This window comes from Sycon ciliatum, chromosome 1 (assembly GCF_964019385.1).
Source record: "Sycon ciliatum chromosome 1, ocSycCili1.1, whole genome shotgun sequence".
NCBI lineage: Eukaryota > Metazoa > Porifera > Calcarea > Leucosolenida > Sycettidae > Sycon > Sycon ciliatum.
This window is the reverse complement of record NC_088643.1, coordinates 40,683,606-40,710,367: the sequence shown is the minus strand read 5'-3', so window position 1 is coordinate 40,710,367 and position 26,762 is coordinate 40,683,606. Positions and strand designations below refer to the sequence as shown.

Sequence of the window (26,762 nt, the reverse complement as noted above, 5' to 3'; positions counted from 1 at the left end):
CCAGAGTGTGCAACTGTGCATATCAGATCTGGAACAGCGCAGTTCGTGCACTACGTCACCCTGATGAGGTCAGCCAAGCCGCGACTTGCGTACAGCTCAAATTTTCATGTTTCATAGCCCGGAAATCAGCCAAGTTTGCTTGATTTTAGACGTCCAGTTCCAGGATTTCGGTGTTTTGTGTGACTGTGTACGCTGCGTACATCCACCGACAAGTAAAGTCACCAGGCTATCCGTCTCAAAAACCGAAATCAGGACAAACTCAGTGACCTGCACCACCGCGACTGGTTACGCAACTGTTCACCGTACCTGTCGTTTACCATGCCGTCAGAAATGACGTAGTGCACGAATTACGCTCCCACAGGAACCATCCTGAGTTGCACACTCTGGTTTATGTACTCTTGACGTCATACAAGTGTGAATTCTGTTTGCTAATCCTCATCATCACGCAAATTTCGACTTTCATTGGAGTGCGAACACGCGAAATTTGTCTGGCTAAACCTCCGTAGTATGACAATTAAAAGCACTGGACTGACAAAGGTCTTCTTCTCGGAAGCACAGCACAAACATAAACTATTAAACCTAGATTAGTTGTGGGACTTGTTCATATTGACAGAGGTAGCAAACAACACATGGATGAATAAACGCCCTCATGGGTAGCTCTCTCTCTCTCTCCCTCTCTCTCTTCTTACCTGCACGATGAGGTCTTCTTCGCTGTCAGTGGTCCACATTAGAGCCATGGTGTCAATGTCATTACCCAAGGACAAGCGACCGCCACAGGCTTCATGTTGCTCAACAGCAACATGGGCAGTTGCCTTCACATAGTGCTTGCCATTGATTGTCTGGTAGTACCTAACAAAACAAAACAAAAGCACAGACTCTCAGTAATGACAGTTTTCCTTGCAAGATTTCAACATTTTCACTTCTCCTAGAAATCAATGGGCAGACAGAGTGGCTAACTATGATGAATTCTGTTCAAAGTGCAAGCTTTACCTCAAGTACTAGTACAGTTGCGCTAGATAAAATCCAACCCGAAGTGCATATTTAGCACCCCAGACTTGCACCGCCCTTGACGCCCTGGAAGTGGTACATATGCGGTTGAACATACACATATACATAAGTCACTCTGAGCTCCGCTGGGGAGACATAACAAGGTCGAAACAGCTAGCGGTCCGGAGGTTGAGCATATACATATACATGACTGCAGTAATGAAATGGGAGCTGGTCCAGGGCGCCAGCTTTACACCTTGGGTCGGATTTCACCTGGCAGAGATGTACAACCACATGTACAAGTAATGTAAGTGAAGTGGGCACATCCGCGTTACCATCTACTTTCAATTGTGTTGAGAAACATTAATAGCTTGGAGAAATTTCGCTCATGCCAGGCCACCACCATGCGCTGACATCCTGACAACCACATGTGCTTGCCTAAATAACACCTCATGCACATGAAGAAAGTTGTTGACTGATCTCAACAATATTGCATGGCCATTCACACATGAATGCAACTTCATGCCAGAACACCACGAATGATATATTCGTACCTGAATCCGTAGTCCACGCGCATGTTAAACAGCTTCACAGGAAACTCTCCACTGCCTGTCTTCCAGCTCGATGAGACGTTGGCCCACTGATAATCCAAGTAATCCATCTGGTATGAAAACAACCCAGACGACAACAACAACAACAACGACGACAACGACAGCAGCAGCAAAAAGGGACAAGCTTATCTATTTTTGCGGATTTTTCATCATAAAAAAATAAACGTCACAGCCAAGCCTTCGTACGTGGCCGCGTCGCGCGACCGCGATACCGATCGGAAGCTCCGGGACACTTGGCCGTGGCCATTGCAGGGTCGGACAGATGACGGATGCATTTCAGCTTGCATTCGCGTACACGTACATACGTGGTACATACATGATTGTACAACAATACACATTGACCTGAAAGCTCATTGCGGCGGGAAGGGAGGAATAGTGACAGACGACGTTTTTGTTTTTTGTTTTTGTTTTTTTAGATGGACACGTTTTCGTTTTTGTTTTTGTCCTGATCATGATCCGATATGATGGCAAACGAGGTTAGAATATTAGATGGAGCGGAGGAATTGGAGGATTTCCTGAAAGTTGCCCTACCACGTGCTAGCTTTGTAACAAGGACCACAGAAAACCGTTCTCAAACAGGTAAGACCCACCAAAACAGAGCACGAAAATGCTGAATTCATTGTGGTTATGTTGCAGTGTTGAAGAGATCTTAAGGAAGCCATTCCCCGTGCAAAGTCCTTCATATGGAGCCAGGAACGTGGCACGAGCTGTGAACCGATTGCTTTTGATGGAGTTCCGTTCGTCTGCTGTGGCTTTCGCAGTGTTGAAGAGATCTTGAAGGAAGCCATTCCCCGTGCAAAGTCCTTCATATGGAGCCAGGAACGTGGCACGAGCTGTGCACCGATTGCTTTCGATGGAGTTCCGTTCGTCTGCTGTGGCTTTCGCACGCTAGAATGTCAATTTGGGAAGCACAGGTAATTAAATGGGCAGGAAGAATCTGAATGTGATCTATTTCATGCAATTGCTAGTTACCAATGAGAACAGTTGTACTCTCTTGATTCTTTTGCATCACCTTTGTCAGTGACCAAGTGTTGTTGTGTCGGTAACATTACAGGTGCCACACCACAAAATCCACCGAGTCCTCTAACGATGTAACCAGTTCAGCATCTGTTGATCATTCTTACCCCAAAGCCTCAGCTGATAAGAAGAAGAAGATGATAAAACTCCAAGGAAGCCATTCCCCGTGCAAAGTCCTTCATATGGAGCCAGGAGCGTGGCACGAGCTGTGCACCGATTGCTTTCGATGGAGTTCCGTTCGTCTGCTGTGGCTTTCGCACGCTAGAATGTCAATTTGGGAAGCACAGGTAATTAAATGGGCAGGAAGAATCTGAATGTGATCTATTTCATGCAATTGCTAGTTACCAATGAGAACAGTTGTACTCTCTTGATTCTTTTGCATCACCTTTGTCAGTGACCAAGTGTTGTTGTGTCGGTAACATTACAGGTGCCACACCACAAAATCCACCAAGTCCTCTAACGATGTAACCAGTTCAGCATCTGTTGATCATTCTTACCCCAAAGCCTCAGCTGATAAGAAGAAGAAGATGATAAAACTCCAAGGAAGCCATTCCCCGTGCAAAGTCCTTCATATGGAGCCAGGAACGTGGCACGAGCTGTGCACCGATTGCTTTCGATGGAGTTCCGTTCGTCTGCTGTGGCTTTCGCACGCTAGAATGTCAATTCGGGAAGCACAGGTAATTAAATGGGCAGGAAGAATCTGAATGTGATCTATTTCATGCAATTGCTAGTTACCAATGAGAACAGTTGTACTATCTCTTGATTCCTTTGCATCACCTTTGTCAGTGACCAAGTGTTGTTGTGTCGGTAACATGACAGGTGCCACACCACAAAATCCACCGAGTCCTCTAACGATGTAACCAGTTCAGCATCTGTTGATCATTCTTACCCCAAAGCCTCAGCTGATAAGAAGAAGAAGATGATAAAACTCCAAGGAAGCCATTCCCCGTGCAAAGTCCTTCATATGGAGCCAGGAACGTGGCACGAGCTGTGCACCGATTGCTTTCGATGGAGTTCCGTTCGTCTGCTGTGGCTTTCGCATGCTAGAATGTCAATTTGGGAAGCACAGGTAATGGAATTAAATGGGCAGGAAGAATCTGAATGTGATCTATTTCATGCAATTGCTAGTTACCAATGAGAACAGTTGTACTATCTCTTGATTCCTTTGCATCACCTTTGTCAGTGACCAAGTGTTGTTGTGTCGGTAACATTACAGGTGCCACACCACAAAATCCACCGAGTCCTCTAACGATGTAACCAGTTCAGCATCTGTTGATCATTCTTACCCCAAAGCCTCAGCTGATAAGAAGAAGAAGAGGATAAAACTCCAAGGTCGGAAGCATACCCAGAGAGAAGACCAATTAATTGACAATGGTGTCACAGTGAGAATGAAGAACTTGAGTTAGCTCTATAGACTATACTCCGACACAGCATGTTTCCAGCACAACTCAATGACTCCACTGAATGTGTGAACTGCCGTGATAGTGTAGACCAGCTATTCACCATCGTACCTTGATACTTGGGCAATTCGGACAAAATGTTCACCGCAACGTCTTCTTCAGTCCTTGGCTATACCGCCACAAAGAAATTCCTTCCAAATGGTTCACCCATGAGGCCATCATAAGGGCAGAGGAGAAGGATGTGCATACAGAGACTAATAATATACATACTACAGTCATAGTACATGTATAGAGATTCATGAGAGCACTGCACACCCGGGTGCCGTTAGTGCACTATCCACCAAGACAAAGAGAAGAAAACAAGAGTCTCCAATTCTTCAATGTAGTACATGCATCTATGCGATCCACACCAGTCCAAAAGAACACTAAGAGATTTTAGATGTATTTTCTGTTCTGGCTCGTGGTAGATCGAAGTTGCACTTGGCTGTTTTAGAGGAATCGTACATTCGTAAGTTGTCCCCTGATTTGTGTGTTCAGAACGAAAATGTTTTGTCCCTCCAGATGTTTGGTGTTAGTTCATGTGTGAGTGCCAAGAATAATATTTCCTCTTGATACGTTCGATGTGCTAGTAGTGTGATGTTTATCTCTCTTAATCCTTTCCCCATATAACTGCTGTCTTAGTCATTTTTGCTTTTTCCCTGTAAGAGCCCATGAAGAGAAGGGAACAAAAACGTTCGATCCTAAAATCTCTTAAAAATCTCTTGGTGTGGATTGTGCAGATGCATGTACAGTCAACTTCGCTTATAACGACACTCGGCGGGGCATCAGAAAAGTGTCCTTATTCGCGAAGTGTCGTTATACCCGAAGTCTCATTATATGTGTCACAGTTGGATGGGACTTTGCTCTGGGCATGAAAATTATGTCGTTATTCGCGAATTGTCGTTATATCCGCAGTCGTTATTAGCCAAGTTGACTGTACTATATTGAAAAAGAAAAAAAGCGTCGATGATTCTGACTTCGAGTGCGATGGAACATGTGATAATTCAAGAGAAAGGAGCAGCATCCAGGATGTGGCTCATCACTAGTTAGAAACTTTTAATTCATGGTTGATCTTCACGTGTCAACTGTGATGGCTGCTTTCGCTTATTTTCTTTTCCTTGCCCGTACTTATCCCGGATCAACAGCAATTGCAAGCATATTTAAGGATAGTAGCATGGCGTGGCATGTGCATGCAAGTGCTGAAATTCCCCTGCCTGAAAACATGACAAAAAAGAACATTGCACTTTTATGGGAAATTTGTGGCACCCCCGTGACCATGATCCTAGCTACGTTCCTGTACTTTGAAGTACATACTATCAAGAGTACATAAACCAGAGTGTGCAACTCAGGGTGGTTCCTGTGGGAGCGTAATCCGTGCAGTACGTCATTTCTGACGGCATGGTAAGCCACAGGTACGGGGAAAAGTTGCGCACCCAGACACGGTGGTGCAGGTCACTGAGTTTGTCCTGATTTCCGTTTTTGATACGGATAGCCTGGTGAATTTACTTGGCAGCGGATGTACGTAGTCACACAAAAACACGGAAATCCTAAAACAGGACGTCTAACATCATGCAAACTTGGCTGATTTCCGGGCTGTGAAACACGAAAATTTGAGCTGTACGCAAGTCGTGGCTTGGCTGACCTCATCAGGGTGACGTAGTGCACGAACTGCGCTGTTTCAGATCTGATATGCACAGTTGTACATTCTGGTTTATGTACTCTTGATACTATGTGTCGCGAACGCGATCATATTTTTCAGTAATCATAAATCTGACATAAATTTTACTGCTAGAGCCTATTTTTCTGACCTTGCCTTTTCTACAGTCCATTCATAAAAAGATGGGCCCGGGCTCTGGCGAGCTCCCGTATTTGGCGATTTTTCATGACTTTATCGTACACATGTGCACAGTGCATGCTGCAAAATTTGAAAAGGGTCCAAAAAGGGTACTGGACTGGGGTTCGAACTAGGCCCAGACAGATCCTGCCGGCAATTCTTTCTGCAAAATATCGAAGAATTGAAAGAGCGGAAATTGCCGGCAAAATCGGAGCAAAATATCGAAATGTTGGGTAAAATCGATGCCTGATACTTGGATTTCCTTGTTTCTTACCCGTTCAGCTAGCAGGATACACTGCCCAGGACGAGATTATGTCACCGAAATATCTCTGGGATTAACTGTGGATCGACTTGATTTTGGAAGAACTCAGGAACACGTGCGTTGAAACCCGTGTTGAGAAACCGACCCTGCGATTTTTATGACACGTTGTACGGGATTGTACGCGAAGTGGATATAATACACGTTTTTCCGGAGCAAAATGGAGCAAAATATCGAGTTTCTTGTGCCAGGCTCGGCAAAATATCGAAGACTTCGCAGCAACATTTTGCGGCAAAATATCGAGGGGACCGGAGCAGAATCTGTCTGGGCCTAGTTCGAACCTCACAATGCACTGTTGCAGGCAGGGTCAAACGGCCTGGATTTTGACGTTTTTTCCCAATTCAGTGCTTTTGGGGCAAAACCTGGTGAAATCCTATTCTTGTTATGGCTTGCTTTTTGGACAAATACTGTAAAAGCCATATATAACGAAGTGCTAACTCTAGGAGAAATCTGTCGTTAAAATAGAAATCGATACATATACTGTCCTATTGAGCGTTGAGAATGAGTGAAAATTAGGGGTGAAACAATTATACCGAATACTCGAGTACTCGCTCGGTTTTTTCAGAAATAATCGTACTCGGAATAAATCAGAGTACTCGTTCATACATGGTGCATGCATTTACCACAGAAATCTGCAGTTTCAGAGCAGCAGTCGGCAGATATTGATGTGCAGACTGTGTGGTGAACATTTGTTCACGAGTAGAGAGAGCCACCAACCAATATACCAGAGAAAAATGACTGCCACTCGGTTCAATCAGGGTTGTATCATGTGACTTTAAGGCCCTTGGTGTGCAATTTTTAGAGGATGAAGAATACTCGAATACTCGAATATTCGATCGGAGAAAATCAGAGTACTCGAACTCGGGATCTCAATGCCAACTTTCACCCCTAGTGAAAATCGTTACCTTTGGTACACGTAAACTAGTCTATTTCGGGAAATCGTTATATATGCGCCTCGTTAGAATAATGGCTTTTACAGTAGACTTCAGAAACATAATTGGAAGAGTGCCCCATAGGGGATTGCAGAAAAAATTCTTGAAAAACTCAACGTTTGACCCATTTATGGCCAAAAGCTAGAAGTCCATCTTTTTCTGAATGGACTGTAGTCCATATTCTGAATGGGTGTAGGCATGTGCAGCATGGTACGCACGCATATAAGGCATGCGCAATCTTTAGCCATATAATTTTGGCACACACACTCCAAATCAGCCTTCTCTTTAAAGGGGAAGTTAAGGCAAAAATCAAAATGTCACCAGTTGTAGTCTTTCGGGGTGCTGAGTCGAATGGTCTTGGTCCGAGAAAGCTGAGACGCTCCCTTCCTACTTGAATCCCAATCGAACTCGCGCACTTCCACCGAAACTGGGTGACTGCGCCCTACTAGATGGGGATTTGTATGCAAAATCTCACTAAAAGCGCCATTTCGTTCTTATAAAAGCACGGATGACCGCGATTGGCCCATATGTTGTAGTCTTTTGGACGCTGAGTCGACTGGTTTTGGTCGGAAAAGGCTGCGATGCAGCGTTCCTCCTTTATTCCCAATCGAACATGGTTGAACAAGCGGTCACGTGCTCCTGGGTGCCCAAATCACCTGGTCACCACGCCAGCAGGCGACAACTTTCACACCAAGGTTCAACTTGAGTTCAACTCGAGTGACTGGACTGCACCCAAAAAAGGTCAAACAGGCTAGTAAGTTGTACCCTGCAGGCACGGTGGCCAGGTGACTGGTGTACGCAGTAGCACGTGACCGCTTGTTCAACCATGTTCGATTGGGAATAAAGGAGGAACGCTGCATCGCAGCCTTTTCCGACCAAAACCAGTCGACTCAGCGTCCAAAAGACTACAACATATGGGCCAATCGCGGTCATCCGTGCTTTTATAAGAACGAAATGGCGCTTTTAGTGAGATTTTGCATACAAATCCCCATCTAGTAGGGCGCAGTCACCCAGTTTCGGTGGAAGTGCGCGAGTTCGATTGGGATTCAAGTAGGAAGGGAGCGTCTCAGCTTTCTCGGACCAAGACCATTGGACTCAGCACCCCGAAGGCTACAACTGGTGAAATTTTAATTTTTGCCTTAACTTCCCCTTTAAGAACACTAACATTCGACCTCGTGTCACTCGTGTTGTGTCAGCCCAAGTTCGTGTGAAGTAAGCAAATTAGTGGCATGAGTTTTACCAGGGTAGTCGCACTAGCGACATTATGCAAGGTACAGAGAATGGGCCGGCAATATTCAAATTCAGAAGTCACTACATGTACCTCTGAAGAGTTGGCAGGGCTGTAGATTCCAATCCAATCAGAGATGCGGGCATCAGCTATGCCAGCCCAAGACACAGAAACAGTATCGCCCGACGATACTAGGGCCTTGCTGACAGTCATTTGGCCTGTCGCAGGACTGCAACCACAGGAAGATATTTACAACGCACGCACGCACACACACACACACACACACACACACACACACACAATGCATTCAGGAATCAGAGTTCAAGAGTTTTAGCAACGACAGGGTTGAGAGGGACGTGTTAGTTCAATTCACCCAACCTCACCCACCTACTTTTCTCCAGAAAACTGATCTGGAGACACTAGGGCACAACTGGGCCGGTCTCTTTTTCAATTCTTTTTAGTTCTTCGCTGGCACTACTGTATTCTTTCCGTATCTCCTATTGGGTCTTCCTTGCTGTGCATGAACAGTTCATCAGAGTCATATCTTTTGAACTATTGTTTTTTGTGGTCAACGCATCTCCAAAAACTGACAAATCGATTCATTCTGATTTCCACCCAGGGACTTTCGCAAGAATTGAGAGGCACAGATCGCCTGTGTGTAGGCTGTGATTATGGATGCATTTTCCTCTCCCGGGTATATACGACTCCCTGGAATGTGTTCCTAGTTGGAACAATCAACTTCATCCCTGGAATGTGTATACCTGTATGCTGGATCAAGCGGAATCCTATCATATCGAGACAGTTTCTGCTACACCAAGAGCGCTCGTTAGGGCAGGTTTTACGATATATGTGTGCACGTGTGTGTGTGTGTGCGCATGTGCGTGTCTGTGTGCATGTATGTGTAAGTGTGTGTGTGCGCATGTGTGTGCACACGTGCATGCACGCATGTGCATGTTTGTGTGCATGTGTGTGTGTGCATGCGCGTGCAGGAGTGTAGTGGGTGGGTTGTGTGTGTGTGCATGCGTCTGCGCGTGCACACGCACGTATCCATCTATCGCATACTTGCATGTTCACTCAATCTGCGGACAGAACTTATCGTATCTATCGTATAATATGTTCTTATACAACAATTGATGGAAGTTGTTTATCAGGATCATATCGGTGCACGTGGGGCATAATGCAAACTTAGTACGTAAAAATTCCGACTTTTCACACAACTTTTCATAATTAATTTACAAACACTGAAAGACTTAAAGTACAGCTCAAGTGTTGAACCTGAAGTACTACAGCAGCGGGCTTACTCGTCAGCACTCTTGCCGGCAAAGGGGTACTGCAGATGAGTTTTGAAAGAGGGATGGTTGACATCTTCAAGTTCATCAGACGGTCCCACTCTATGACTAAATGTCGGTATGGAGTGCTTCCCCGCAGCCAAGCTAGGCACCACACAGACTAGCACGAGTAAGTGAACGATACTAGCCATCATCTTGCTTCAGCTCCAAACAAGAACTTCTTGTCTTAGCCTCAGACAGAGTCAGAAGGGTGTTTGGCCTTCGCATTTGGGTGTTTCATAAGAAAAAGAAGAAGAAAAAACCTTTCGCGCACGCGATCGACATATCCCGACTTTGGCTCGGAGTGCCCGGGTACCCGGGTACTGCCAGTTACCGGGGTAATTCCCTACCGGGTACGCGGGTACGCGTGGTACAAGCGGTACCGCATTCACGGGATATGGACGTATACGTACCGTACTAGTTACGCGGTCAGTACACGAGTCGTCGCGTCGGGCGCGGCCGCCTCGGCTCGAAAATATGGCGTCTCAACAGCAGTTGGCGTTCAACGAGGCAAGATTTCTTTTTCGTATCTTTTTTGGAAAGCGTAGTTGTGGTTGTAGACTTGACTTTGTTCTTGTGTGCTGTCTTCTTCCTTTCCGATGAGAATAGTGAGCAGCTTGTAGTAGTTAATTACTTTCCTACCTTCCAAAATGAGTCAAGGTGCAGGAACTGACTATATCGGAAGTAGGATAAGCCTAATTTCTAAAGCCGATATTCGCTACGAAGGTTTTTTGTATTCAGTTGATCCAAAGGAGTCAACTGTTGCATTATCGCAAGGTATGTGTTCTTTGTTGGATGTTATACTGATGAAAGGGTGCTGGAGTTGAGTTTATCGAAATTACTTTAAATTCTGTTCACAGTTAAATTATATGGCACTGAAAACCGTCCAGTAGCGCACCACATCCCGCCCAAGGATGAGGAATATGACTACATTATATTTCGAGGCGCTGATATCAAGGACTTGCAAATTGTTCAGGCCCCTACTAAACCAGCCAGCTCTTTGCCACCGGACCCCGCTATAGTTTCGGTAAGTTATGGAGTAAGAGACGGGGGCGGGGATTTGTGTTAAACTTTATTTTCGTCATCAAAACACTTTTTCTCGTACAGTACAGTATCTATCTGAAATGGTACAATGTAATTTACGTGGGGTGTCTTGGATTTGATGGTACCTAACATGCACTATGCAGGTAATTATCATCAGATGCTTCGGAGGCGAAATGTCTATGAAATACCTTAGGGCATGATCGATTGGCGAATCCCGATCAAGTGCGCTCAGAGTAAGCGTGAATAGAGAGGTTCCGCATAACGTAATTACGTTAGTAAAAAACGTAGTCGATCTACGGAAAGTCTTACGTAAACTGCATGCGGGTCTGTGTTCCGCCATACGGAGTTTTCAAATCACCGAGCTGCCCTTGGCAACTCCGAACGCGGCAGTGTACGACCGGATCGACCTGGGGAGAGGGTCATAAATGTGTACCCCAATCCACGTACGGAGCACCTACGTTATCAGAGCCCTATCTACGTACTCTCCGTAGACAACTTTCCGTAAGTGGAGTGCAAACTCGCGACTTCACGGGGTTTTTCCGCCCACGAACGTAAAGTTGCTCAACTTTACGTAGTGCGGAACCTCGCTATTGTTTGGCCGAATTCGGAGTACTAGTAGGTATACTTGGAGTGCAATCCGACCACACCGGCCCCACGCCAGGTGTGGCTGGAGTGGAAATAGTCCTTATGCACATTACATCATCTCATACAGATGTACGAATTCCCTTGGGTGTGTACATGCACGGTTGGGTGTTCATCATGTGCTATACATGCGCATTAGACCAGTTTAGCCCAATACTTCGTGGCAGAAAGTCGCTTCTTCAGCTTGGATAGCGCTAATTACTAGCTAGATCTTTGTCCGAAAAAAAGTTGTTGCATGAAATGCCTGAAAGAACGTTTCGTATTCGAAAATACAGATAACACAATAGGGTCCTGTACATTCAACACCCAACTGGGTCTACGGGATTTCGTACGTGACGTCAATGTGCATAAGAGTTATGGAGTTTGGCGTTTTTTGACAGCTTTCACAAACAACCTTGACATTAAGTGTGGAGCATGGCAGGTCCAGTGAGAACAACAGTCCAGGTTACTGGCACATGTTGTTGCTACTCCGGGTTTCTTGCATAAGCGATCAGTCAGGAGTTGAGAGGGACGTGCTGCGTCGCAAAAAAAATGCTAGAATATGTACATGTAGATGTTTGACCTTTTCCTGTGGCGTCGCAAAGGATTAAAGGCAACACACAGTTACGCTGCGCCCTCCTTCAGAAACCTTCACACCATCCTTTAGAATATGTTGGAGTGCGGGGATCTGTCGGCATGCTACTGAATAGGGCAATCTTCTCAGGCCGAACGGATGTTTGTTTACTCGTTCTCATGTTCAATAGTATTCCCGTGATATACATCGACAAGTAGTATTTTTGTCACAACAGAGCCTGTGCCATAGACCTCATACTCCCAAACAAAGTTGTGTGGTGCTGTATGCCCACTTGTGAGTCATGGTGAGTGGCAAGACGTGCCATGTACAGTGTATAGGTAAAGTTTGCACGTTTGCGTTACCACCGGCTGTACTATTATACATGTAGGTGCCCAAGGAAAATATTTGCTACTACGGCCTGGAATGTTTGTGTTAAAATAATTCGGAATCTTTCATCGCGTAGTTATTTAGTCGTAGACTCAAAGTCGAAGCAGAATTATATCTTCTTCACAAGTACCCTTTTCTTTCATTACAAGGGGACATACAGACTACCTGTAGTACATTGTATGTGTATTTGCTATATCTCTACACATGGCCGGTGATGAGAAATGACTTACCTGAAACTGGTTCAGACCCAGTTATTCAGCTATGATGGTTATTTCTTCAACTGAGGCCATTCTTGCAAACTTCCATTTGTAAATGCGTTGTCTCCTACAGAGGTGATAATGCTTTCTTGCTGCTTCCAGCTGGTTGCATACCATTGTTCATTGATAAACTGCTCTTCTTCCATCGTTGTGTGTCCAGCAAGCGCCGCCGAAACCCGTGAGTCAGGGAGCTGGTTACTCTCCATTCGGACAAAGTGCCCCTCCGCCTAGTGTTGGCGTAACATTTGGTAACTTTGGTCCAGTGCCGCCTGCTGGTTCGAATCAGCCCCGCCCCGCTGCACCTGCTGCTGTCGGTAGTGGTTCTGCGTCTGGCCCCGGAGTAATAGGTCAGCGCAGACCAGCTACCAGAGCAGCTGCTGCTCCGCCGGGTATGGCAGCACCTCCGCCGACCACTTCCATGCCGCCATCCAATATGGGTGCTGAGGCAGCACATTATACGCAGCCCGCTGATCATGAACAGCGACAGCCGCAGGCACATGGCCAGGCGGCTCAGCCCGCGCCTTCTGCTGCACAAGGTGGCCCTAAGGTGCAGACGGCGACGATTTCTGCTGCTGGCGCCAAGCAATCGGCTCCTGCTGGTCACCATCATCATCACCAGCAGCAGCAGCAACAGCAACAAGCACGCAGTGACCGTAAGCAACATTCCTATACTGTGCTGTGTACACAATGTTATGTACAGGTCCATACATGACAGCACATACATGTACGTGAGGTGTTTAGAGATACATGTATGTATGGGGGAGGGGTTGTTGATTATATCCCTGTTGAGGTTACGTTTGGTTGGTCCCAATCCAGAATGGGAATCGCTGAGAATGATCATTCCAGAATCAAAAATGATAATGGTTGCCACGAGCCAAACAATATAGCAACAGGTTCAAGTGCCTCAAATCATGCACTCGGAAGTACCTTGAATCTCTCAAGGAAACTATAGTCGGGTAAAAGAGAAGAGAGCCGCCGTTCCACAATGACATGGAATTGTTATGTCGAGTGATTCCTACTTGGTCCGACTTATTAAAATGTGCGTTTCGCTTTGAACATCAACCAAACAAATTCAAATAATCTCAGGACGGAATAAACTTTCCAGCTATCTAACACTATCATTCAGTTGTCAATTTGTGATGTTGAAGAAGAAATGGCTCCAACTCCAAAGGAGGCAGCGGCTCGGGATCCTAGTCGACTCGAGCATTTTGCGTCCAAATTTTTGTCGTCAGAGGACTCCTGTTGCTTCTCGCGCAACACAGAGAAGGCCTGGTGCTGAAATCAACACCCCGCTGCGATGGGGGATTGTCACGGAGTACCAGAACCTCCTGGGGGATCGTTCTCGAGTGCCTCCTGGCGGATTGAAATCGCTGCAATCGCTGTTTCCTTGGCAGAATTTCAGCAAACGCGTCATCCAGTAGCTCGTGCAGAAAGCACCAGCATCGCTCCGTCCAGTTTGCTGATCTCTCCGGCAGTCGTTCACTATGTGGCGGCCGACGAATCAAGATCACAGAAGAGATCGTCGAGAAGTTGATCGAAATAAATAACCGGCCTTGAGGTCGACTTTCAGGCGACAACCTGGCTGGAAAACTGAAGCGCAGAAAGGGTGAATTATCCGGCGGATACGGTGCTGAGTCCTCGGATCCGCGCGCGGAGCCGCGATCGCGATGCGTCACAAGATCGCCAGTCTCCGGGGCCAGTGGATTCGTGAAACAGGCAGGGAAGAGCACGCATGGTCTGACTGCATGACATGTCGACACAGATCAGACTAAGTACGCGTGCGCGCGCGGTACAAGGTGGTCAGAAGTGATTTTTTATGCGTGGTGGTTTACTTGTTCGCCTCATTTGAAAATGTCGTTGGAGCTTCAGGCTAAAACACCTATAGCCACCATTCTGGTAGTCGCACTGCACGAGGAGGAGGCGAAGTCGATCGTGGAAATCGTGCCTATGGAGTGAAAAAATCAAAGAAGCGCAGTGTAGCTTGGAGAAGATAAAAAAATGTCGACGTTTTGCAGGTTGACGCACTTGCAGATGCGCCCTGAGACACCAGCAGCGATGAAAACTAGAAGGTCAGGCCAAGAAACGACACAGTAGTTATCTATCTACCGTCTCTTGGTTGATTTTTTAGTACAGGTGCTCCTTTGTACATATGCTTGAGTTTTGAAGTGAAGCGCACATTTTAATAAGTCGGATCAAGTAGTTGATTCTGGCGTGTTTGTTTGGTCAGGTGATTCTTACCCATTCCGGAATGGTTGTCATTTACATTCTGAAAATGCCCAACCAAACGCAACCTGAATCATGAGGGGAGGAGCCGTCCATTTACTATCCGCATTAGAATATCACTCATGGCACCTATATAGGCTACTAGCAGCATCCGGCCAGCGTTGCCTGGCCGAACGTGGCATGCGGGTGAAGCAAGTACATGAACAGCACACGTGCTCAGCACGTGGTGGTGGCTACACGCTTCGCGTGCTCAGTGCTTCTGTGGCTGCTTCGCTAGCTACACGATTCGCACGCTTCGCGTGCTCAGTGCTTCTGCGGCCGCTAGCTACACTGTTCGCACGCTTCGCGTGCTCAGGGCAGCGCTGCTCCGCAGCGCTTCTGCGTAACACACAGACAAACACACGTCACAGGTGCCTCTTCTTTATAGTATACTAGCAGCACCCCAGGCCAGCGTTGCCTGGCCGAATGTGGCATGCGGGTGAAGCAAGTACATGAACAGCACACGTGCTCAGCACGTGGTGGTGGCCAGACCGCTGAAGTCCTGGTGAGGGAGGTTCTTCATGGTTGGAAGGAGAAGGAGGGACGTCTGTTACGCCTTCGGGAGGCTGGTCAGGGTTGTCCATCACCTGGTGGCAGATGAAGCGGCTCAAAAAATTCATAAACTTACGAACAAAAGTGCGATGCGCTCTTCACTGCAGATCAGATGCAGAGTGCAGTCAGTGCAGATCTTTTGTATCCTTTTGTTGCAGATGTTTCTATTTGCAGAGAACGGTTCACGTGGTCCGCAGCGCTTGTGCAGCTGCTAGTGCTACCTATGGCCTAGGCTAGGTGGCTACATGATTCGCACCCTTCGGGTGCTCAGTGCTTCTGCGCGCGGCTGCTACTGCTACTCGTACTGATCGTGTCTGCTATAAGCGCTACCACGTACCTACACTGTTCGCACGCTTCGCGTGCTCAGCACGTGGTGGTGGCTACACGATTCGAACGCTTCGCGTGCTCAGTGCTTCTGTGGCTGCTTCCGCTAGCTACACGATTCGCACGCTTCGCGTGCTCAGTGCTTCTGCGGCCGCTAGCTACACTGTGCTACACTGTTCGCACGGTTCGCGTGCTCAGGGCAGCGTGGCATACACACACACGTCACAGGTGCCTCTTCTTTATAAGGAGCGTGACACACACACACACGTCACAGGTGCCTCTTCTTTATAAGTAAAGATAACATATCGTATCGAAACTCTACTCGTTTTGTTCAAAGAAATCCAACCCACGTGCCGAAAGCAGCGCCAAGGCTCATGCGGGCCCTGCGGCCCTCGGATCAGTTTTGGGAACATGCATTATGTAATTGAATTGGAAACGCGGCGCTACTTTTTAATTCGCAGGTTGGATTTCTTTGGCCACGGCTGTAGTTGTGTTCAATAGAATCCCAACTCGTTGATAAGTTAACCTGGACCCATGCACTTGGTACATGTGAACAACTTGACAATCAAACACACTCATCGCCAGCGGCCATTCGGCTGCATAGTACATGCAAACATGGTAGAGTCGCCGCTAAGTGGACATGTCAGCTGCTCGCCTTCACACCGATGGCTTCCTAGTATTGTCCTAAGGGCCTGGTCAGACTGCGGCAAAACGAAATAATCCTGTGATTATAATCCGAATCTCCATAGAAACTTGACGCCAGAGTGGGGAAATCGAGGGTTGACACTTCAAAAAAAGCAAGAAAGGACCACACTTTTCCGCTCCAAACAGGAGTTTGACGCTGGTATTCACTGATTTTTTCATCTCGATATCGAGGAGCTAATTGGCAGCGGTCAACAACAAAACTCATAAAGATAGTTGCAAGGATTGCGCTGAAGGTGTTGGCGATTACCGAGGTGAAGGAATTTGACGTTGTTCGTGGAGATTACCACTTGATGCTTGAAATGAATTTTTATTCTCCCCACATGTGTAGTGTGATCGTGATTCTAATCCTGAACAATTTTCTTGCACCGGAAATTTCCCGCAGTCTGACCAGGCCCTAGCCGAGTCGATTAAAGTTGCGTGCACATGGAGAGGCTTGACCCCTCTGTGTTAAGCTGAGGCATTCCTATGCCACGGTTCTAGCAAAGGGGAGTGGGTCATTTTTGACGTTTTTCGGTTCATACCGCGAAAATGCGGCCACACATCGATGGTTCCGGGTGCTCTGTGCACCTGTACGTTGCATTTTTTTTAACAATTTTTGTGACAAGGCAATAGGGGAATATGGGAAAATGGGTGAACTGTTTGCTTCCACTGCCCGTCTCCCTCTCTCCCCCCCCCCCCCCCCCCCCCCCACACACACACACACAGTTTTTCCTGACTAGAACTCTGCTATGCTGTCAAGTGTTGTGCATACATGGATCTATACAATTATAATATGAAGCTTGTACTTCCGTTGATATGGCACTCCATTCACATGTTTGTCATTCTAATAGTCCACTTTCCTTACACTCTGTTCTGTGAATGATCTCATAGGTGGTGCTCCGCGGAACCGAGGAGGTAACTATTCTGGCTATCGTCGAAATGATGGAGACAACAACCAGGGTTATGAGCAGCGTGGACGAGGTGGTGGTGGTGGTACGTATCGAGGTGGTCGTGGTGGACGCGGTGGCGGCGGATATCGTGGTGGTTACCAGAGCAAGCCACAGGAGAAATATGAGGACGACTTTGATTTCGCAACCTCCAACGCACGCTTCAGTAAGGATGATCTGGAGGATGAAATCACGCAAAAACTGGATGATGCAACGCTGAATGAAAAGGAGAAGCAGGCTGCCGCTAATGCTGCATCAGATTCAGTTGTGTATTACGACAAGGACTCCTTCTTTGACAGTATCAGCACTGGAGATATGGGCGGTGGCAGTAGGTATGTATTTGTCACATTTTACATGTGCAATTCTCTTGTTTTGGGGGGGGGGGGGCGTACTGGAATTTCACCAACTTCAGCAGCAGCGATCACCTCCCAACTTTGGACATGGGTGGTGACATTTGAGCAGCTGGTGACCTGAGAGAAAGACAGTGTTCAGAAGTTTGCAGCAAAAAAAAGCTCATGCAGAACCTTCATTGGTAGTACCCAAAACTGGCGCACGCACGTGCACACATCTAGATAGTATGCTGTTGATGTGCTCCCTTGAGGTCTGAACCAGGGATATTGTCCCAATGGCTCATGAAGTTGCATAGACCCAGGCCCTACCAACTGAATTCTGGTTGTAGTCAGACGCACTGTTGCTTCCGGTGAATCTTTTGTCTTGTGACAAACTGTCATTATCATACCTGATGTAGTGCAAATCGCGTAGAAAATGTGCTGGCACTGGCTGCACGATATGCAGTAGCAGTGTATAGTGCACATGGACAAATTCTCTGTTAGTGTGATACCAAGAGTACATAACCCCCCAGAGTGTGCAACGCCTGATCCAGCTCTGTATAGGGTCTTGGTCGAGCGGAATCGGATCTTTGCGTCATAATACCGTACACATATGAGGGGAACCCGGGGAGTCGCGGGTACTCTTGGATCAAAAACAATGGTGCCCTGCCTCGAGACCGGCCTTGCGCTGGTGTGAAGTGTACGCATGACATCAGAAGATCCGATTCCGCTCGACCAAGACCCTACACAGAGCTGGATCGGCGTTGCACACTCTGGGGGGTTATGTACTCTTGGTGATACTAGTCAACTGCGTACCAGTCTGGTCTGTTTTTTGTTTGTTTTTAATAATTCATTCACGTCTTGTCATGTTAACGCTTTGGAGCCTGCACAGTCAAATATCGACGGTATACCGTTGATGGACTAAAACGTTCGTAACTCACTCTACACTTGACGGATTTCCACGATCGAAATATCTGGGAAGAAGCCGAAGAGCTCAGCTTTCTAATGCAACAATTGCCGAAGAGTTACGATGTCGCGTTGCAGAGATATCGCGCTCGACATTTCAGTCACGGCAAAAGTCGAACTTTTTCTCAGTGACTGGCCTTGAGTGAGGGGTTTCCCCTTGGATGACATGCTGATTCACCCAGGCACGCTTCCTGCACGTGGCCAGCATAAAACAAAACTCAATGCAAAAAAAATTGAGCGTTCCGCGATGAATGAGAGTGAAATGGCTGGCGTCGAGGAAATTTGCCCGTATGTCCAGCTCTGTGGACTGTTCAAGGTGCCGTAGCGTTGGATATGTGACTGCTGTGATGTTGAATTTGAGCTGTAGTTACTCTGCTCGTGGGGAGCTTTCCAGGAAGCCTAAGATTATGGAAATCCAAAAACGAACACCAAAGTTATGCCCAAAATAAGGTAAAGAATATGTCGCAATTGCAGTTGCATACAATTATCAGGATAATTTGGGGCTCCAAAGGGTTAATGGCTATCCATGTTGGTCTCTCATTCTCTCTCTCTCTCTCTCTCTCTCTCTCTCTCTCTCTCTCTCTCTCTCTCTCTCTCTCTCTCTCTCTCTCTCTCTCTCTCTCTCTCTTGCTTCTGTACTCAGGCCATCTCGTGAGGAGTGGCAAAAGGAGCGCTCTATGAACATTGAGACGTTCGGTGTTGGCAGTGTCCGACGGGGCCGAGGTCGTGGACGGGGTAGAGGCCGAGGAGGCAGGGGACGCGGTCGAGGAAATTACCAGAGGGCGCAAGATGTGTAGATGCACGGATTGTTGACAAGCTACCAGATGCTGACTTATGGCACCTTGGACTTTCTGCTGTCACCACACTGAGCTTCTGAATTCCTGTCTTTGAGGTGAATTTATTACGCGCACATTTTTGAATAAGACTGGGCACGTAGAGTTCTTCCTTTGGTTAATTGAGTCCACTGATGTGATTGAGTGAGTGGTGAGCCTGTCACTTTTTTCATTCAGGTAGCAGTATTCATTTTTAGTTGTATAGACAGTGTGCTTCCGAATAACATTATAGCTCTGTATGGGACATGTGAGAATGTGATGAGTGTGATTGCGTTTGTGTGCTTCCCTTGCCTCTTTCTTTTTATTCATGCATGCTTGTTGCTTCATACTTGCTGGCTACCTACAAACATGGCTTATCTGTCTCATACATACTAACACAGCGAATGCTGCCCACATCGTCATCGCCTTAACGGTCATACTGTACCTCATTTCCAGAAAAAAACGCTCATTCTAACGTCACTGTACATATGTATGCACTAACACAAGGTGGCATGTGCCACCATTACATGCCACCATTTCCTCCCAATGGAGTGAGTCCAGCGCTGCTGGTCTAACATCATTCTCTTTTCGTTCTTTTTTCTTCTTCAAATGTTGTTACTTCCAGCCTTTTCTTGGCTGTGTTTTTGTCATTAGCTGTTCTTTCTCTTTGCCTGCATTGTTGTCGTCTGGATCCTTTAGAAATTGCGAGCGCATGTTCTGCCTGCCATGCTATGGCCACTTGTGTCTTGATTGCTTTCTTCTAGTATTTTTTAGTTTTTTTTCTGCTGATATCCTGCTGGGGCTTGTGCCACTACGTTTACAAATTGTACTTTGAGTATTGTGTACATTAGGACTTTCAAGACGTTTGTTTTCTCAACACATGTTGTTCCTGTTTATCCATGTTTTTCGTTTGTTTTGTTTTTCCGTTCAACATCTATGCGGTAGCGTCTGTCTTCTCAGCGCAGTAGAATCAAATGTGATCGTCTTTGCACTGAAGAATATGCTTGCTGCATTGTACTGTAGTGATATCCCTGTACGGTTTGTGCAAGGTTACAAACCAGTACGGCACTTGCAATAGTGACTTGCTCGTGCAGGTGCAGGATGATACAAGCAAGACAAAGTTCACGTAGCACCACACTGCACGGTGTTTGTTCACATCTGCACATTCTTACTTAGTCTTAGTGCATACTGGTGTACACAGATTATTTCACATTTCTAGTTTTGTCACCTCTGTTTCGCAATCTTATTGATTTACCAGGGAGCTGCCTCGCCATGAAGTGTGTGTGAAATGAATGAACTACAGTACTCGGACTGCTCGATGAAATCCGATCGAGCAAGTGAATGCCACGCCGGACGCTGTGGAGCGCTACTGCAAACCTGCAAACCCTGGGATAGTGTACCGTGCTGGTGCTGAGTGCCACTTGAGTGACGCGATCGGATTTCATAGAGCACGACTTGCAATCATACGTTTCTACTCGTACGCTCCCATGGAGGTTTGCTATCCACGTCTTCCGCAACATAGAAGACGAGTACCTTTCCTACAAGGCTGAGCAGATGTGGTGCTTAGTGATCAGAGCTCCCCTGGTTGGGTATGCGCTTGCACCCCCCCCCCCCCCCCCCCCCATAGAGCACTATTCAAAGCGAGAACTGCAGGCACTTGCAACCATGGTTGCAGAAACTCTACTTCACGAAGTAGAAAATCTAATTGTTTGAAAAAAAATACTAGACTACACGGTAGTGTATAAAAAAAAAGTCCAACATATAACACCAACAGATTTGCAGTCAATTTGGAACTATACAATCATGTTTTTGATGGATGGAAGTGGCTTTATAACAGTCAGATATCAAACTTAGCTAGTTGCGCTATTTTGTAAAGATTTCCCATGTATTAAAGTAAATTCATTATACTATTTTCCCTGTCATGTTGGATGAATGATTGCCTGCTAGGATATATGAAACTTGCCATGACATAGCACCAGTCTATGTATAGCTCCGAAAGAACATTCTGATGGCATCAAACTTGAAAACTAGATTGTGGTGATGTCACATCAGCATGCATGCCTGATGATTGGTCAGTTCGTGATGCATCATTCTCCTCACTTGTAGTTTGGAAGAGGAAAAGCGCTTCATCCAACTTGTAGTAGGACACACTAAGGTCCCCTTTGCTCAGATACGGTGCCCGACTGAGGGTGCGTAGTTGAAAGCCAGCGGGTTCGAAGAACTCTGCAACAATCTTCTCCACATTCTCTTCCCAGTGAGTACTAGTACATGCTGGCAAACGCTCAGTAGCGTCGGCCATCTTTGGCCCTTGAGCAAAGAAAGCAACCAGAACGGACATACACACATACTTGTACTTGTAAGCAGTTCGTGACAATCAAGGAAAGCGATATAGGGAGGAAATATCCCTGCTGATTGCTACATGTGTCAGAAAATGGCTTGCTTGCCCAGGCCTACGACTTCAACGGAGCATGTCAATATTGTAACTACACGTAACACTACTGCGAACTAAGCTCAACATACCTTTCTCGACACACTGCGAGAGAGGAAACACCATCCCGACCAAGAGGAAGCCACCAGGCAGGATGCTTTGACGAACGCGCCGCAGAAGAGTTTGCGGTTCCGAGCAGCGGTCCAATAAGTTGAGGCAGGACACAACATCAAACATGCGATCTCCCCATTCATCCTCTTCCAGTACACTGCAGGCAATAAAAGCATTGATACATGTACATGGGTGTAGTACGCAATGTGTCACAGTATTTTATACTTTGATCTACACGTACAGTTCTCAAACAGCAATGGTGTAACCAAGTCCTTATTTGTCGTGTTACTCAGGGTTTCGTGTCTGAACAAAAAACACTCATCAGACGGCATAACAAAGAAGGGGACAGAGAAGGGGGCAGAGATGACAAGGCCATAGCCGTTTGAGAGTTATATTACTGGCTTTGTCCACTGGACATTGTGCACTATACGTAGCCTCCGGATCTTCGACATATCAGTATTCTATACTTTGATGTAGCAGTGAAGTTTTACTCACCCCCCCCCCCCCCCCCCCCTCTTCTATTCCCCGCATGTATTTATTAGATTTTCCAAAGGCCAATGGATGAGAGTTCTACATGGGAGTTCTGCAATGTACGAGTTGCACAGCCAGCAGGCAAGACTTGATAACACCGCCCAACTCCTAAAATAAGATCCCGGAGCAGTCCAGGCGGTGGGCCATTCCTGCAGCATTTCACTACAGTGCCCGCTACCACCCTAGAATCGCCACCAGTACTATGGGGCTAAGAGCTATAATCTCTGGGTCATGGCCCTCACTACCTCATGCTTCATACCCCAGCTAGCTAGCATGATTGAAGTACACTGTATTGATTGATAACATAGACTGCGGCTGGGAGAAATGTTCAGGACAATGTCTTCTACACATGTTCATGTTTCAACCTCCAGGCAGGTTGTTGCCTAAACTTACGTGAAATTGGCTCGCTTCAGCCTCCATCGCATTGTTGGCGATTGTTCGGTAGCATATACATGATGAAAGAGGGGAGCAAGGTGCTTTGTGACCTCACCATCCCCAGCTCCTACATCCAGCAGACTGCCAAACTTCTGCTGCGTACTGGGCATGCCCGCTTGGTGAAAGAGTCGTGACGCCTGATTGGTGGAGAGTATGTACATGGACCCACGCCCCAGTAATCTACAGTAAGCAAGTACACACACACACACACACCTCAGACCTCAGACATGCCCATCGCGGAAGCGATGATAGCGAACAGCCATGTTAGACACAGCAACTTGTGCTGGGATTACACCGTTCAACAGCTTGCAAGGCTGATGAATTGACCGCCACTATTTTTAGCCTGCACACACACACACATACACACATACATACACACATACATACACACACACACACACACACACACACACACACACACACACACACACACACACACACACCTCAGACCTCAGACATGCCCATCGCGGGAGCGATGATAGCGAACAGCTATGTTAGACATAGCAACTTACTTGTGCTGGGATTACACCATTCAACAGCTTGCAAGGCTGATGAATTGACCGCCACTATTTTTAGCCTGGTAGTATCCACCACACAGCTGTTTGAAGTGACTTTTTCTGGCCAGTGAATCCCTATTTTCCATTTTTCCATTTTTTTCTTTTTCTTTTTCTTTTTTTTTGTCTACACACACACCACACCACATACTCCGGCATACACTGGCTGTTGGTAACCACCCAGGAGAATGAAAGAAAAGTCAGGAAGAGTCTGAGAAAGACACACACACACACACATACACACACACACATACATACACACATACACACACACACATACATACACACACACACACACACACACACACACACACACGCATACACACACTGTCACATACACACACATACACACATACACACACATGCATATACACACACACACACACACACACACATACACACACACATGCCCACATACATACATACACACACACGCATACACACACACACATACACACACACATACACCCCCACCCACACACACCCCTCCCCCGCCCCCACCCCTCCCCGCCCCCGCCCCCCCCCCACACACACACATACACACACACACACACACACACACACACACACACACACGCATACACGTAATATTACACATGTTTACATTGCATTGATATAATTCTACGGATGGCACTGGCCATTTGCTTCATGTGCGATTCTATTCATTTCACTGCGCAGCTGCGACTTTGACATTTGCCATCACAGGGCTGCCATAGCAGCTATTGGAGGCATCCAAAAGTAAGAACATGTACAGTAGTTTGTCGTTATCTGACAGAAGGAGTACTGTAAATATACAAATTTTCGGCAGCTATTTAATTTCGGCTATATTCGGCACCGATCCAAAACGCCTAAATTAAAACGCCGATGAAATTTTTACAGCATCTGTCGCACTATACCATGCCCTCTACCCCACGCCGAAAATAAATCGCCGCCGAAATGTCAAAAATCGTGAAGTGCCGAAATTTCGCAGCGCCGAAATTTTGTATATTTACAGTACTTGAACAACGTAGGTGCCTTTTGCCTCTGCTCTATTCACATGGCTAGTTTCCCCAACTATTTCCTCATCTATAATTGTAGTACTAGTCTACAGCAAATGTCCACTGTAAACCCAGTTTATACTTCGTTCCGCGCACATAAGAAACTCAACACTCTCTGTGGAGAAAAAGTTGACTCGAATTGAACTCATTTGCCCCAGTGCGCAACCGCCGCTATACGCATTGCGAAGCGTTTCCCCATGCAAAGTGAAGAACATGTATAAATCAGGTGTGATGTTAAAAGGGTTGGTTAATAAAGCCACATCATGTGCATATGGTTCAAGTGTCATTAGAGCATGAACAGCACTGCCAAGTAAGAACAAAATGTACCAAAATGCTACGAAAGGATTTTCCAGTGGAGCGTGTATTCTTTGTTTGTTCAGTTCATGGGGCAGTTATGGTCTTTCGGTGACGATAAGGGAGTAGCAAAACATGGTAAGTTTCACTCCTTCATGGTAAAAATTTCACTCCGTCATGGTAACTACATGCATTACAAATACTTATGAGAATGAAGTTGAAGACACCAATGCAGCTGTACTTGTGGTTGATTCAAATAACTCTGCAGCCGAAATACTTATGAGAAGTGAATTTTCCGAAACAGGTGCCTTGAGTATAGTGTCTACTACTACTTTCTAGTTGCAAATCGAAGATTCAATGGGCTTCCCACGTGTTGTGAGTGGCGGTGTGAGTCAGTCAAGTCCAGTTTCTGCAGCAGAAACTAGGAGAGCTTAAGGATCGAGCAAACGTACCCTGGTATTAGATTCCTATGCAATCAAATAATATGGAACGGAGGGGAGGGTATTGCCGTTTTGTGCAAAAAGCAAACACTGCAAACAATCGTCTGACCTGTCAGCTAATGTAGCAGAGAGCCTTACCCGTTTATAGAAGTTCTGGACATGAATGGAGACAGTAAGGTCAACAAAATGCTGTACAACAACTGGAGGAAAATAGCTGAGGCCTCCGAGCAGCTGAGGCGCACGAACTCCTGGCATCCTTCATCACAGGCCAGGGGATACCAGGCTTGTGCCAAGGTAGTGTTCAGGTTTTCTAGAGTACATTGGTACAGCTGTACAATTAGAAGTACACACACACACGCACACACACACACACACACACACACACACACACACACACACACACACACACACACACACACACACACACACACTGCTTCATTCATGCTGTCAGGTTTTGCTTGCCTGCACTGTACTACATGTAGTCCTGCAGTACTGTCAAGCGAAGTGTTCACCCTCGTGAATATAATAGCCGCGCGTGCTACACGCAACTAGCACTACGGACTCTGTGCTGTTCACTCGAATGCGGTGCTGCCTTGCTCATGCAGGCAAATTCCACCAGCCAGGCCTGTACCCTGCCTGTGATGCAGTGTGTGTTCAGCAGGGCCGGAAGTGAGGGCTGGAGATGAAGATCTACAGTAAGATCGGGCGCTGAAGAACGCAGGGGCTCAAGGCGCAGCCTGGCATTGTTCTAAAATGTTCAGATTTTAGTCGTTTTGTTCTTTTTCCGCGATCATGGAGAGCATCATGCGATGCGATCACACCACGTATACAGCAGTACATGACTGTGTTCTTAGATCTGCAAATCTAGCCTGGATTGTTCTCCAATTTGTGCCATTTTCCAGCCTAAGTGTTCTTCGGCGAAGTGTTCTACGGCGCCCGATCATACTAGTAGTGTTAAACTTATGTTATGATGCATGTTACGTATGTCACAAGTTGTATGCCTTTGAAGAACCTCTCTCCTACCTCTCTTGGGGGTGGTGCTGCACAGGACGCTAGGCATCCGGGGCCCGATGCCTGACGATACAGATTGCGGGCCAAAGGTGTTCTAAGCATACTTAGAACACTATTTTGATAATGGCAGGGCTCGCCAAAGAACTACATAGATCTTTGAACTTACAGTGTTGTCACGAGCTTGCAAAGCACATCATGCACAACAGCAACAAGTGTTACAAAATTCAGGTTTGTTTACACGATCGACCAGGAAGTAGATCTGTGATCTAACCTCTACTCTTGCTGTACTCCTTAGCCCTGGCTATGTTCAGTGTCCTTGCATACGAAAATAGAGAACTGTCTTCTTGGAGAAGAAAATAAAAATAATCGATCTCCGCGCCACGTGTGAAGGGATTTTCCCAAAATAAAAAGTGGATTGACATGTGCATGTGCATCCATCAAATAAAAAAATTGATCAGCTGACATGA

At 46.5% G+C, this 26,762-nt stretch overlaps 3 protein-coding genes across 3 annotated transcripts in view; 1 reads left to right on the top strand and 2 right to left on the bottom strand.

Moving 5' to 3' along the window:
* LOC135825837 (uncharacterized) overlaps positions 1-9,951 on the bottom strand; it is a 27,974-nt gene extending 18,023 nt beyond the window's left edge. The window contains exons 1-4 of the mRNA XM_065338470.1: positions 9,669-9,951; positions 8,461-8,596; positions 1,542-1,648; positions 690-849 (exon numbers count right to left, since the gene is read on the bottom strand). Coding sequence (XP_065194542.1) covers positions 690-849; positions 1,542-1,648; positions 8,461-8,596; positions 9,669-9,850 — 585 coding nt within the window. The 5' untranslated portion in view covers positions 9,851-9,951. The remainder of the gene's footprint in view (positions 1-689; positions 850-1,541; positions 1,649-8,460; positions 8,597-9,668) is intronic.
* Positions 9,952-10,219: 268 nt separating this feature from the next.
* Positions 10,220-20,715, top strand: LOC135825827 (protein LSM14 homolog A-B-like). Its single transcript, XM_065338460.1, has 5 exons — positions 10,220-10,472; positions 10,556-10,722; positions 12,739-13,231; positions 17,292-17,679; positions 19,286-20,715. Exons 1-5 carry the CDS (start codon positions 10,346-10,348, stop codon positions 19,437-19,439), a joined length of 1,329 nt encoding a protein of 442 aa, XP_065194532.1. The 5' UTR covers positions 10,220-10,345; the 3' UTR covers positions 19,440-20,715.
* A 387-nt stretch (positions 20,716-21,102) lies between these two features.
* Positions 21,103-26,657, bottom strand: LOC135825819 (protein-L-histidine N-pros-methyltransferase-like). The gene is made up of 5 exons (XM_065338448.1): positions 26,308-26,657; positions 25,423-25,613; positions 22,918-23,139; positions 21,975-22,150; positions 21,103-21,761 (listed from the first exon to the last, which is right to left on the bottom strand). The coding sequence occupies exons 1-5, from the start codon at positions 26,395-26,397 to the stop codon at positions 21,469-21,471; spliced, it is 972 nt and encodes a 323-aa protein (XP_065194520.1). The 5' UTR covers positions 26,398-26,657; the 3' UTR covers positions 21,103-21,468.
* Between the last annotated feature and the right edge of the window lie 105 nt (positions 26,658-26,762).

Excerpts from the sequence above, each read along its gene's own strand:
- LOC135825819 (XM_065338448.1), bottom strand. The coding sequence starts at position 26,397 with ATGCTTAGAACACCTTTGGCCCGCAATCTGTATCGTCAGGCATCGGGC. Across the intron at positions 23,140-25,422 it reads TCCAGAACTTCTATAAACGG|ATTACTGGGGCGTGGGTCCA; the intron begins GTAAGGCTCTCT and ends TGCTTACTGTAG. Across the intron at positions 22,151-22,917 it reads CTGAAGCGAGCCAATTTCAC|TGTACTGGAAGAGGATGAAT; the intron begins GTAAGTTTAGGC and ends TATTGCCTGCAG.
- LOC135825827 (XM_065338460.1), top strand. The coding sequence starts at position 10,346 with ATGAGTCAAGGTGCAGGAACTGACTATATCGGAAGTAGGATAAGCCTA. Across the intron at positions 10,473-10,555 it reads AACTGTTGCATTATCGCAAG|TTAAATTATATGGCACTGAA; the intron begins GTATGTGTTCTT and ends TTCTGTTCACAG. Across the intron at positions 17,680-19,285 it reads GATATGGGCGGTGGCAGTAG|GCCATCTCGTGAGGAGTGGC; the intron begins GTATGTATTTGT and ends TTCTGTACTCAG.